Source organism: Oncorhynchus clarkii, chromosome 1 (assembly GCF_045791955.1).
Source record: "Oncorhynchus clarkii lewisi isolate Uvic-CL-2024 chromosome 1, UVic_Ocla_1.0, whole genome shotgun sequence".
In the NCBI taxonomy this organism is placed as follows: Eukaryota; Metazoa; Chordata; class Actinopteri; order Salmoniformes; family Salmonidae; genus Oncorhynchus; species Oncorhynchus clarkii.
The window spans coordinates 26,805,980-26,819,643 of NC_092147.1; the positions used below are offsets into that span (position 1 = coordinate 26,805,980).

General features: G+C 45.0%; 1 protein-coding gene across 1 annotated transcript in view; it reads right to left on the bottom strand.

Moving 5' to 3' along the window:
* Positions 1–5,659: 5,659 nt before the first annotated feature.
* The window catches only part of LOC139396928 (craniofacial development protein 1), a 56,665-nt gene continuing 48,660 nt past the window's right edge, over positions 5,660–13,664 (bottom strand). Inside the window, exons 6-7 of the mRNA XM_071143893.1 lie at positions 10,990–11,148; positions 5,660–6,843 (exon numbers count right to left, since the gene is read on the bottom strand). Of these exons, the coding sequence (XP_070999994.1) occupies positions 6,750–6,843; positions 10,990–11,148 (253 nt within the window). The 3' untranslated portion in view covers positions 5,660–6,749. The remainder of the gene's footprint in view (positions 6,844–10,989; positions 11,149–13,664) is intronic.

Consider the following 13,664-nt stretch of genomic DNA (forward strand, 5'->3'; position numbering starts at 1 on the left):
CATGGTAGGAGATACGTTGTGCTAAGAAACAATGACAGTGTACAGGCAACACCTCAGAGAAGGTTTTAGTAAAAATGCATTGTTTGACTTTTTATGAAGATGTATGACCCCTTTAATTATCTGGACTAAATAACAGTCAGTTTGATGCAATCAAGCCTTGTTATAAGACATAATGGCTCAAATATGCTTATAACAACTTATAAAGAAGTGTTACCAAAGCCTCTGGCTGGTGTTACCAAAGCCTCTACCAGAGCTTTTAGAGTTTGGATAGCAGGGAGGGGAAGGCATCCGGACCATTTGCTCCTGCTGTTATTTTAGATTCTTGTGTCAGTGATTATAATTATCCTCCCAAAGGTGTTGGCTTTTTAAAATCAACTTCTCGGTTTGAAACGATGGTATTTGGTGACAGACAGCTACACATGCCTAGAGGTGAAGACGGGAAATGTGTGTCAGATATATCAGGCATTCCTAGCGGCAACCTAAGGCTCAGCCAACCACCTATAAGTGGAAAACCACTGGGGGCCTCTTTTAGGGGTTAAATTGGGATTTTATAGGAGTTTAAGCCAGGGTCAGAGTGTGGGTAAAGATTTGCGTTTCAAGTTAATGTAAGGTTTGAAATTAGGGTTAAAGGTTACAGTTGGTTTTTCACACTATAATAAGACTTCCTTCCCTTGACAAAAGCACAGCAACTGTATATAATCTAAATCGTTGTTTCCCAGCCAACTCTCTCTTCCATACTCCTTTAACCTGTTCTTTATCCATCCTCTTTGCCTTTCTTCTAATCTATTTTCACGTCACGGTCAAGCACAGGTTGTGCAGATGAGAATAGTTCACCTACCACCTACATACAAGTGAGGTGAGAGGTGAACAGTGGTCAAGTTAAACTGAGCATAAGAAACGGTGACACAGTGAGTGAGTTTAAGGCATTTGCAGGGTAACAGCATGGTGGAAGTGAGCAGTCCGTGTAGGAAAGAGACAAGCTGGGAGAATTACTTGGGGCTCCCAAAGTCGCTTAACCCTCCAAGAGAAGTAACAGAAAAGAAATAAGGGCAGAAGGTGTATTTGACTAAAAATGAGGATGACTTGCTCTCTACAGCTCTGGAGAGTGCACTGGTCTCTCTCTCGGAGTGTGTGTGGGTGGGTGCGGGAGCAATTGAATAAAGATGAGGATGACTGCTCATCTGCTTAGTCTGTGAGAAAGAGAAAGGAGAGAGAGAGAGAGAGAGAGAGAGGAGCAAGGGAGACAGAGGTGTGTGTAACAGCAGTGTAGAATAAATCATGCAGGCCACTGCAGGCCTAGTTTCGGCTGTGGTGGGTGCTGGTGTTGGTGTAGGAGCCTGTACATAAATGTCAAATCAAATTTTATTAATCACATGCTTCGTAAACAGGTGTAGACTAACAGTGAAACTTACTTACGGGCCTTCCCTACAATGCAGAGAGAGAAAATAGAGAAATAATAGAAAGGTAATAATACTGTAAATACACAATGAGTAACAATAACTTGGCTATATGCACAAAATCAAATAAAATCAAATTTTATTTGTCACATACACATGGTTAGCAGATGTTAATGCGAGTGTAGCGAAATGCTTGCTTCTAGTTCTGACAATGCAGTAATAACCAACGAGTAATCTAGCTAACAATTCCAAAACTACTACCTTATAGACACAAGTGTAAGGGGATAAAGAATATGTACATAAAGATATATGAATGAGTGATGGTACAGAGCGGCATAGGCAAGATGCAGTAGATGGTATCGAGTACAGTATATACATATGAGATGAGTATGTAAACAAAGTGGCATAGCTTAAAGTGGCTAGTGATACATGTATTACATAAAGATGCAGTAGATGATATAGAGTACAGTATATACGTATACATATGAGATAAATAATGTAGGGTATGTAAACATTATATTAAGTAGCATTGTTTAAAGTGGCTAGTGATATATTTTACATCAATTCCCGTTATTAAAGTGGCTGGAGTTGAGTCAGTGTGTTGGCAGCAGCCACTCAATGTTAGTGGTGGCTGTTTAACAGTCTGACGGCCTTGAGATAGAAGCTGTTTTTCAGTCTCTCGGTCCCAGCTTTGATGCACCTGTACTGACCTCGCCTTCTGGATGATAGCGGGGTGAACAGGCAGTGGCTCGGGTGGTTGTTTTCCTTGATCTTTATGGTCTTCCTGTGACATCGGGTGGGGTAGGTGTCCTGGAGGGCAGGTAGTTTGCCCCCGGTGATGCGTTGTGCAGACATCACTACCCTCTGGAGAGCCTTACGGTTGAGGGCGGAGCAGTTGCCGTACCAGGCGGTGATACACCTCGACAGGACGCTCTCGATTGTGCATCTGTAGAAGTTTGTGAGTGCTTTTGGTGACAAGCCGAATTTCTTCAGCCTCCTGAGGTTGAAGAGGCGCTGCTGTGCCTTCTTCACGATGCTGTCTGTGTGGGTGGACCAATTCAGTTTGTCTGTGATGTGTACGCCGAGGAATCTTAAAACTTGCTACCCTCTCCACTACTGTTCTGTCGATGTGGATAGGGGGGTGTTCCCTCTGCTGTTTCCTGAAGTCCACAATCATCTCCTTAGTTTTGTTGACGTTGAGTGTGAGGTTATTTTCCTGACACCACACTCCGAGGGCCCTCACCTCCTCCCTGTAGGCCGTCTCGTCGTTGTTGGTAATCAAGCCTACCACTGTTGTGTCGTCCGCAAACTTGATGATTGAGTTGGAGGCGTGCATGGCCACGCAGTCGTGGGTGAACAGGGAGTACAGGAGAGGGCTCAGAACGCACCCTTGTGGGGCCCCAGTGTTGAGGATCAGCGGGTGGAGATGTTGTTACCTACCCTCACCACCTGCGGGCGGCCCATCAGGAAGTCCAGTACCCAGTTGCACAGGGCGGGGTCGAGACCCAGGGTCTCAAGCTTGATGACGAGTTTGGAGGGTACTATGGTGTTAAATGCTGAGCTGTAGTCGATGAACAGCATTCTCACATAGGTATTCCTCTTGTCCAGATGGGTTAGGGCAGTGTGCAGTGTGGTTGAGATTGCATCGTCTGTGGACCTATTTGGGCGGTAAGCAAATTGGAGTGGGTCTAGGGTGTCAGGTAGGGTGGAGGTGATATGGTCCTTGACTAGTCTCTCAAAGCACTTCATGATGACGGAAGTGAGTGCTACGGGGCGGTAGTCGTTTAGCTCAGTTACCTTAGCTTTCTTGGGAACAGGAACAATGGTGGCCCTCTTGAAGCATGTGGGAACAGCAAACTGGGATAAGGATTGATTGAATATGTCCGTAAACACACCAGCCAGCTGGTCTGCGCATGCTCTGAGGGCGCGGCTGGGGATGCCGTCTGGGCCTGCAGCCTTGCGAGGGTTAACACGTTTAAATGTTTTACTCACCTCGGCTGCAGTGAAGGAGAGTCCGCATGTTTTGGTTGCGGGCCGTGTCAGTGGCACTGTATTGTGCTCAAAGCGGGCCAAAAATTTATTTTTTGTGTCTGAGCCGTTGAATTGCGATTCTACTTTGTCTCTATACTGACGCTTAGCTTGTTTGATTGCCTTGCGGAGGGAATAGTTACACTGTTTGTATTCGGTCTTGTTTCCGGTCACCTTGCCCTGATTAAAAGCAGTGGTTCGGGCTTTCAGTTTCACACGAATGCTGCCATCAATCCACGGTTTCTGGTTTGGGAATGTTTTAATCGTTGCTATGGGAACGACATCTTCAATGCACGTTCTAATGAACAAGGTACCAGTTCCGAGTCAATGTGCGGAGGAATAAGGTAATTGAGGAAGATAATGTACGTACATATAACTAGGACTAAAGTGACTAGGCAACAGGATAGATAATAAACAGAGGCAGCAGCATATGTGATGAGTCAAAAAAGTTCAATGCATATAGTCCGGGTAGCCATTTGGTTAACTATACTGAACAGAAATATAAAACAGAACATGTAACTGTTGGCCCATGTTTCATGAGCTGAAATAAAAAATCCCAAAAAGCTTATTTCTCTCAGATTTGGTGTACACATTTGTTTACATACCTTTTAGTGAGCATTTCTCATTTTCCAAGATAATCCAGCCATCTGACAGGTGTGGCATATCCCAGGACCTCACATTCGGCTTCTTCACCTGCGGGATTGTCTGAGACCAGCCACCCAGACAGCTGATGAAACTGAGGAGTATTTCTGTCTGTAATTAAGCACTTTTATGGGGGGGAAATAATTCTGATTGCCTGGGACTTGCTCCCAAGTGGGTGGGCCTATGCCCTCCCAGACCCACCCATAGCTGCACCCCTGCCCAGTCATGTGAACTCCATAGATTAGGTCGTAATTTATTTATTTCAATTGACTGATTTCCTTATATAAACTGTACCTCAGTAAAGTTGTTGGGTTTATATTTAACTAACTATTTAGCAGTCTTATGGCTTGTGGGTAGAAGCTGCTCAGGGTACTCTTGGTTCCAGACTTGCAACAAAATCAAATCAAATCTTATTGGTCACATACACGTGTTTAGCAGATGTTATTGCGGGTGTATCGAAATGCTTGGCATCGGTACCACTTGCCGTACAGTAGCAGAGAGAACAGTCTATGATTTGGGTGGCTGTAGTCTTTTACAATTTGTGGGGCCTCCCTCTGGGCCGTACGCACTACCCTCTGTAGCGCCTTGCGGTTGGAGGCCATGCCATACCAAGTTGCCATAACAAGTCAAGATGCTCTCAATGGTACAGCAGTAGAACTTTTTGAGGATCTCAGGGCCCATGCCAAATCTTTTCAGCCTCCTGAGGGGGAAGAGGCCCTATTCATGAATGTGTTTGTGGACCATGATCGATCCTTAGGGATGTGGACAGCGAGAAACTTGAAGCTCTCAACCTACCCCGTCAATGTGAAATGTGCCAGTGATGAAGCAGAAATGTAATGCAGGAAGCACATACGCACTGGGGAGTTTGCTGCCTGCCTCCTACATCGGCCTACATAGCCTATAGGACAGAATAACCTGCATCCAATATGCAACAGTTTGCGTACTGTACGTGAGTGTTTCTGCATGTCTCTGCAGGCTTTTCATGTGTACTCTCCCTGCTATAGTACAGTACACAGGATCTCTTTATCTAAACCGGCTTATTTAAAATATAGAGTAAGCTTTCGTCTGGTTACATGAAGCAAAATCAGAACAAACAAACAAATGTACTGAGTGAGTGAGTACCCATGGGGATGCAGGGTGGATCCCTATAACTATGTAATGTAAACAAGTCAATTCCCCTCTTATGAAGGATGCACAGGCTTCTCCTCCTTTCCCCTCCCACCACTCAGGCAGGAAACACAGAAGCAGTGAGTGGAGGGGGCCTGGATACAGAGGAAATGAGGTTGAGAGAAACTGTGTGAGTGGTGGAGTCCTCTGACCTCCTTATTTAAGGCATAGCAGAGTGGGTAAGACGGGAGGGAAGGGGGATGGGGTTAGGGGTGTAGGACCTAGGGGGGTGAGGGAGAGGGCAACAGTTGCATTAGGGGAAGAGGGGGCAGGGAGGAACAGGTTATGGTGTAATTGTAGTGTTTCTGGAGACAGTTGTCTGGAGAAGGGAAAAGCCTTGGAAGGGGGAAGAGGAAGGCTGGAATATAAGGCCTTGGGGAGGTCAGGGGTACAAATGAGCAAAACAATACCATCTGTACTAAAACAACAATTTCAAACCAAATAGCGTGCTTTATTCAATGTTATACAGTTGACACAGTACAGTACCAGGATAACAACATAACACAAGTCCAAATTCTGACATAATAATACGAGACGTTATTATTCAGACACACTTGAAGCCCATTCATTTAACAACCTGTAACTAAAAATAAAGTCCCTGAATTAGCCTGTCTGTGTGAGTGTCTGTTACTGAACAACCATAAAATTACCTTGTAATAGGAGCTGTGTCATTACGTTGGGAGAACAGTAGCTGGGGAAACGCTCAGTGATCCTCTCCCCTCTTAGCTCAGGTTTAAGAAGCAGCTAAGCTGACATGTTCATGAAACATAGACCTTTCATCTTGCATCATGTCAGAAACTGTGATAGTTATTGGTATAACTAAGGTACATCAGAGTGAGACAAATCTTTCTCCTCAGATTAGCTGGAATTTATCCAGAGAAGTGCAGTCCGCACAACAGGGAGGTGAAATGCAACTTTAACTCTTCCAATGAACAGCACACCAACCCGAATCACTGCAGGAGATGTGGAGCGATGGCACAAATATCTGAGCAGTGTGTGGATTCCTCCTCTCTTTCCCTCTCAAGTCAATGCCAATAACGACTGATACAGAGTTCAGGGTGTGGAATCATGACTGTGATGCTCATTCTCCTCTTCTCACTCCTGGAATGCTTTCCTTTCTATTCTTCATCCTGGTGATGATGTTGACAAATGTTCAGTACAGGAACACCCACACAGCCATGTGCTGAGGTAAGCAGGTTAACACTGCCAACACACCTCTCATAGAGGTAGGAAGACACAGTCAGGGGTCTGAGTCTAGGTGATTCGGGTCACACGCAGGTCCAGGAACAGATGGAGGTGTAATGAGAGTGCTGTGTGTAGATTGGGAGTGTGAAATCTGACGCAGGTCCAAAAACAGCAGGTAGCAGGTACTGTCGGGCCATTCCAAACACATGGGCAGTCCAGAGGCCAAGTACTGGGAAGAGAAAACACGGAAGGGAACTGGGCAGGCATGTTCAGAGTGGTGCGCGCGCATGTGTCACAATTGTTAGCGTACCTCTCCTCTATTATTCCTTGTCATCGCTTCATGATGTTGCCGAGGCGTACTTTCTTTTCCTGCTCAAACTGCCGGTGGTCAACTCTCTGCAGGAAATTCTTTCTCTCCACATACCTAAAGCCCAACAAACAAAGAAAATAGAATTACTAACACACATAAACATCCAGCAGGAGATATTACAAAGCAGGCACGCAAACACACTGCTCCTATAAACAGAAGTTCTGGGACAAGCATGTTACGCAAGGTCCTGGCTCATTGTTATAGTGAACACCTGATAGCATGTTAGCACTAAGTGCGCACACAAAAGTAAATTAGTTGATTAACAACTCTTTGGCTTATGACAAGCATCTTCGTCACACAAATGCAAATTTAGTTATCAATACCTCAACTATTCAAGTGTCAACTACCACAGTGTGATGAAGATGAGTGTAATGAATCCCTAGGTGGTAAGACAGAGGGGCTGCAGGTTTCCCCAATGGCTGTTTAACTCTTCTTACCCAGCAGGAGCTAGGAAAGTAGCTCTTCCCATATTTTTTTCCTTTTCCTTCTCTCTCTAAGCACTGCCTCTGCCTAGCACACTAGGATCCATATCTCTACACACAAGGGACAGTTTGAATGAAATACACCACTGTACCCACAGTTATCCTCTAAACCCAAACCCGTTCCCAGAGATAGGAAGAAGCCAGCTCACACCCACCACTGGTTGTTCACTGGCCCTAGATCAGAGAGAGGGAGGCCTCATCACTGGCCCCCCAGTCTGTGTGTGACCCCCGTGGGAGAGCCGGCCCAGGGCGTATCCCGACTATGGGGCTGTCTGGAGCTCCAAGAACAGTTCTGCGGCCTCCAGCGTGGCCCAGTGGACCGCCTACTGCAGTCTCTTGCTCAGGCCCCTGGCCTCCGAACCCTATAGACTGACTCCCTCCACACAACCACATCCCTCCCAAAGAGATGGAAAAACACGGGAGAAATTGAGGTACTCGGAGAAAGCAGCAATTTAGCTGTCGGACGGGTTGTATTTCTGAACCTTCTAAACTACGGTCTTTACTTCATCTCACCACTGTCTAGAGAGGCTGAATATAGAGTGAGATGGTCTCCTCTCTTATACTGTAACACAGACACAGTGGTGGGTAGTGTGACATCTCTGCCTGCATGGTTATGAGCCTCCTCTACTCTCAGCAGGCAGTGACGGAGTTAATCATCCCAATGTTACTAGGGCTGCTCTTAGCAACGGGCAATGATGTCATGCTAGATTAGCATCCCCAGGGGAGTATGAACCCCCCAAGTGCCTAGCTCTAGTGTAGACAAAAACATGGGATTGGAGAAATTAGAGAGCTAGCTCCCACCTCATACTGAGGGGCGCTGGGTAGCCATGGAGACAGTTGCAGGCTGGGTAATTATAATGACTGTGTAATTATGATACCCCCAAGACATGCTAACCTCCCCTGCTATTGGTAATGGTGAGAGGTTAGCATGTCTTGGAAGTATGATCTTTGACCCTCTGTAACTTTCTCACCATAATTATTAACAATTCATTCATAATTATCCGTAACCATGGTAGCATCCACATTAAATTAATGTAGAAGTGTTTAGGAACATATAATATTCTTATTTATAATATAAAGTGAAAAGACCATTCATTTTTATTGGGCATAAAATAATCTGAAACAACCGAAATGAGCTGCAAATGCATCCATCAAGTTTGTAGTGTGACAAACTTAATGTAATCTTTGCGTGCTAAGAATATGGGACAAAATACTAAACTTTTGACTACTTTATTTATAAAAATCTTTAATAATTTTGACCCCTAGCTTTTCAAAAAAGTATTACTTGTTAAAATAAATCTCTTTCTCTGAACAATTGTATTAGTATAAAATAATATACACTGAGTGTACAAAACATTAGGAACACCTTCCTAATATTGAGTTGCACCTCCTTTTGCCCTCAGAACAGCTTCAATTCGTCAGTTATGGACTCTAAAAGGTGTAAAAAGCGTTCTACAGGGATGATGGCCCATGCTGACGCCAATGCTTCCCACAGTTGTGTCAAGTTAGCTGGATGTCCTTTGGATGGTGGACCATTCTTGATACACAGGAAACTAATGTGAGTGAAAAACACAGCAGCGCTGAAGTTCTTGACACACTCAAACCAGTGCACCTGGCACCTACTACCATACCCTGTTCAAAGGCACTTAAATGTTTTGTATCGCCCATTCACCTTCTGAATGGCACACATACACAATCCATGTCTCAATTGTCTCAAGGCTTAAAAATCCTTCTACAACCTGTTTCCTCCCCTTCATCTACACCAATTTAAGTGGATTTAACAGGAGACATCAATAAGGGATCACAGCTTTCACCTGGTCAGTCTATGTCATGTTCCGAATGTTTTCTACACTCAGTGTAATTTCCCTTTTTTTTGCAAACAATATAGCTCTGTATTTGAATTATTTATTTTATACAATCTTTATCAACGATGTCAATCATTTCAGACCCCACTGTATATCACCTGACACCTCACAGTCACCACTCAGCAAAATATGGAGACCCTGTTGATGATGTCATGACTTCCCCGTTGGCCTATCTGACAGAATTAGGTTATCTGATTCTGCGCCCATTTTTTCCACCCAATCTACATATGACCACTTTGTTATAATTTGGTATCTTTCATTTCTCCGTCATATGTTCTGCACAAAGCAGGTCACCTTCCTATGGGGGAACACTTGGCCTAAATGTGTCATACGCCTCAAGGTGACTTCAGTTTACAGTGGTAGATGAGACAGACATATAGCGTGCTGAGTAGTTGTTGTCTACACACATGACTTTTGAGTGCAACACTCCAGAGTTCCCCTCAGGTCTCACTGTCAGTAATGTCGGGCACTGATGTTGGGCCATTAAGCCTGGCTCGTAGTCAGCGTTCCAATTCATTCCAAAGGTGTTCGATGGAGTTAAGGTCAGGGCTCTGTGCAGGCCAGTCACGTTCTTCCACACCGACCTCGACAAACCATTTCTGTATGGACCTCACTTTGTGCACGGGGGCATTGTCATGCTGAAACAGGAAAGGGCCTTCCCCAAACTGTTGCCACAAAGTTGGAAGCACAGAATAGTCTAGAATGTCATTGCATGCTGTAGCGTTAAGATTTCCCTTCACTGGAACTAAGGGGCCTAGCACGAACCATGAAAAACACCCCCAGACCATTATTCATTCCATAACCACATCTTCCACATACCTTTGGTCATGTTTTTATTTGTATTTTTTAAAATTTAACTAGGCAAGTCAGTTAAGAACAAATTCTTCTTTACAATGACGGCCTACCCCAGCCAAACCCGGACGACGCTGGGCCAATTGTGTGCCGCCCTATGGGACTGAATAACGTCCGGATGTTATATAGCCTGGATGGAGTGTATCCGTTCATATCCAAGATGGGCAGTGAATATGTATCACTTTAGTGTGCAGTAGGTGTCTGCCAATAGTCCTGTGGTTGGCTGCCCTGAAACACTCACATGTACAGCAAACACTCCAAACACTCACTGCATACTAAAGGAACATAGGGCAAACGCTTCTGTGTATGTGAGTGGTTTCAATAATGTGTCCAAAAAAAGATTTACAACCTGCTCTAGACTGTGTTTTGCCATCTCTGCTTATTAGCTTTCCTGTGACGCAGGAGGAGAAGGAACCAGCAGCCAGGCTGCACGGCTCATCAGTCAGACAAAGATGAGGATGAAGATAAGAGGGGGAGAGAAAGATGGAGGGGGGACTGTTAAATAACTCATCTGTTCAACAGTAACCTTTAGGAAAGAATAATGCTACTGCAGGGCCTCTGACAGCAGAGGGAAAATCCTGCCTGTGCTGGGAGAGGAAAGGGAGATGGACGCCAGTGGAAGCCATGGGTGTCAGGTGCTGCTGGTATTCTGAGCAGGCATGCAGACAGACTGCTTCATAGCTACAGGTCAGGCAGGGGATAAGGCTGGACTGCTGCAGAGCTCAGTCAGGAACAACCTGCCTATCATCACAAAGGACTTATATCATATCAGAGATTATATTTCTGTCTATCCAGAGTCCAACCTGCTGGTGACTACTGTAGATAGATAGAGGCTACTGGTATCAAATATAGACGTGTGCTGTTGCTCAGAATTAGTAGTAAGCTGGTGGGTAGAGAAAGAATACTTTTTAACTGATCTATCAGTCTCCCTGCCTCTCTATGGTGGAGTGGTGTTGCAGAACACTATATGGCTTCGCTGGTACTATTAGAGAGAGACTCACCCTTCTTTGCCTCGGTTGTGGATGGCCAGCTCGTCCCCGATGCCCTCCTCATCCTTGAAGGCGTCCCAGTCCATCTTGGACTTCTCCAACGTGCTCATCTTCTGTTTCTTCCCCCCGAGGCGGTTCAGGATGCTGCCCATCCCTGCAGGCCTCTTCACACTGAGGAGGACACATATGGACATTACACACTGACAGAGAATACAGACACAGGGCTGATGAAGCTGGCAATGTTCGCAAGAAAATGGGAGAGAAAAGGGATATTTGGAAGTTTCAAGGGAGAGAAATAAATGAAATCGCCACAAGCTCTAATGCTCACAATGAAGATAATGGAATAATGGGGCAAGGGAGTGAATGAGCAGAGAGAGATGAGAAAAAAAGGAATTGGGGCAGTAGGTAGGAAATAGGGATAGATTTCAGATTATAAAACCTAACAAAATAAAATTGCAGTTATTCTTCTAGCAGAGCATTTCAGCCCATCAGCTTGTTTCTTTGTGCAGCTGTTTGAACAAAGACATCAGTCCATTTTGAATCAGAAGAAAGTCATCCTGACACTGAGGTTTCGCTTGGCTGCAGTAATGAAATGTTAAACGATGTGTGCTTAGAAATAGCTGAAGACATTAGACTGGCTCTCCTCTCTCTCCACCATAAAGGAGCCTAGCGGGAGGAAGAGGGCCATCAGACCTTGGAGGGGGGGACTAAAGGGTGTCAAGGTTCCAAGAATTAGCACTTTCACACTCAGGTGAGTCATAGTGCAGGTCCCTTCAAGAGGAACAGACTCAAAATGTTTCACTATTGCTTTCCTTTCCGTGTGTGCATCTGTGTGTGTGTGTGTGTGTGTGTGTGTGTGTGTGTGTGTGTGTGTGTGTGTGTGTGTGTGAGTATAGACAGGGTGTGTTTAACAAGGGCGTCTCCTTTCTCAAGGTTTTTGTGGATCACCAGGAAAGGGAAGTGACACTGAAACGAAGGTCAAGAAAAGATGACATGGAAGCATACACCCTTACACCCTTACACACACACACACACACACACACACACACACACACACACACACACACACACACACACACACACACACACACACACACACACACACACACACACACACACACACACACACACACACACACACACACACACACACACACACACACACACACACACACACACACACGAACAGCCTCCCGCTCTGAACATGTTGATAACAACCCTGTTAATATAGAGTTCCAGCTCATTGGAAGTGTGTTGCAACAAGCTGCTCGTAATGTAATCGGCAGTAACAGGCTGCTATAAAATGACAAGGCAACATGAGGATAAACACACTGGAAAACACATACTAATCAATCCAGCTGGAGGTAGGGCCAACGACAAGCCTGAATCACTAACACACACTCCAATAGTGTCAGTCATACAGTGTTACTATAGTATATTGCTATTTAAAGGGTGGTGGTGAATTTACAGGTACAGAGATAAGGAGGAATGAGAGGAGAAAGAGACATTTCTCTAATCCACACACAGGCAGATACTTTTCTCTCTTTCCATAAAAAGGGTAAGGATTATTTGAAGAGAAGCAAGGCTAAAGTCTGCCTGACAGAATGCATTTGCCATCTGTGTCGGCGCTGTCAGCATCGTTCAGAGAGAGGAGGACGGCGTGCAACAGAAACGCGAGGGGGAATTGGACTTTTCTTCTACAATGTTTTGTTTGTCTGTCTTGCTGTGATTCCCTTCAGGAACAGATCCATTTCCTCCAGAATAGCAGAACGCCACACATACACGTCTTATCCTACCAACACGCAACACACCCAAACTCCCCTCCAGAATACACACTCCCTTAGTAATGTACTCACACACACATATTGCCACACACAGACACACACCTGCTGACTGAACATGTCACATAAGCCCATGATTACAGACATCTTTCTGCCAGCTGTGTCCACTGAGCACTGTTCCCACAGCAGCCTAACATTGGCCAGACTAAACATCCAAACAGCCTAGTAGCCTACACATGCATGCAGCCATGCACATGTACGTAGACACACATAAGTGCATGCATGCACATGCGCTCACACACATACAGATGTAGGATCTTCATTTGACCTATATTGTCACAGCAAAACAATCCTGCAGCAACAGGATTAATCTGCAATGTTGCTTGATAGGTAGTTAGGCTATTAGCTGGCCAATAGTAAGCTATATGAAAAGTGCAATGCTGTTGATTTAACTGTGTGTTAGTGTGGGTTTTTCTGCAGCGCAGGAAAATTTGCAGCAACAAAAGGGTGATCAAATTAAGATCCTACATTTGTACTTGGCACACATGGACGGAAGCACGCACACCTACACATGCACACATCGTTCTATACGTACAAAAACAATAACATCCATTTAGAATACAGTGTACGTTGAGGAAAATTACATGGAGTTAAACAAAACAAACAGCTAAATGAATTAAGGTCACAGATCTAATATTGTTTTTCTTTTTGCTCCAATCCAATCCTGGCTCAGCACCCAAGACAGGCACTGCCAGCGTCCCAATAACTGCACTGCATCATTGGCCTCTGCTAAACACTGGGCTGCTGCTGCCCAGTCATGTGCAAGCACCCAGCCTCAATGCAGCAAATTGAGCCTCAGCCTTTACAGCAGACTGCTAAAGCACATAGAGGTCAGATACACTACAC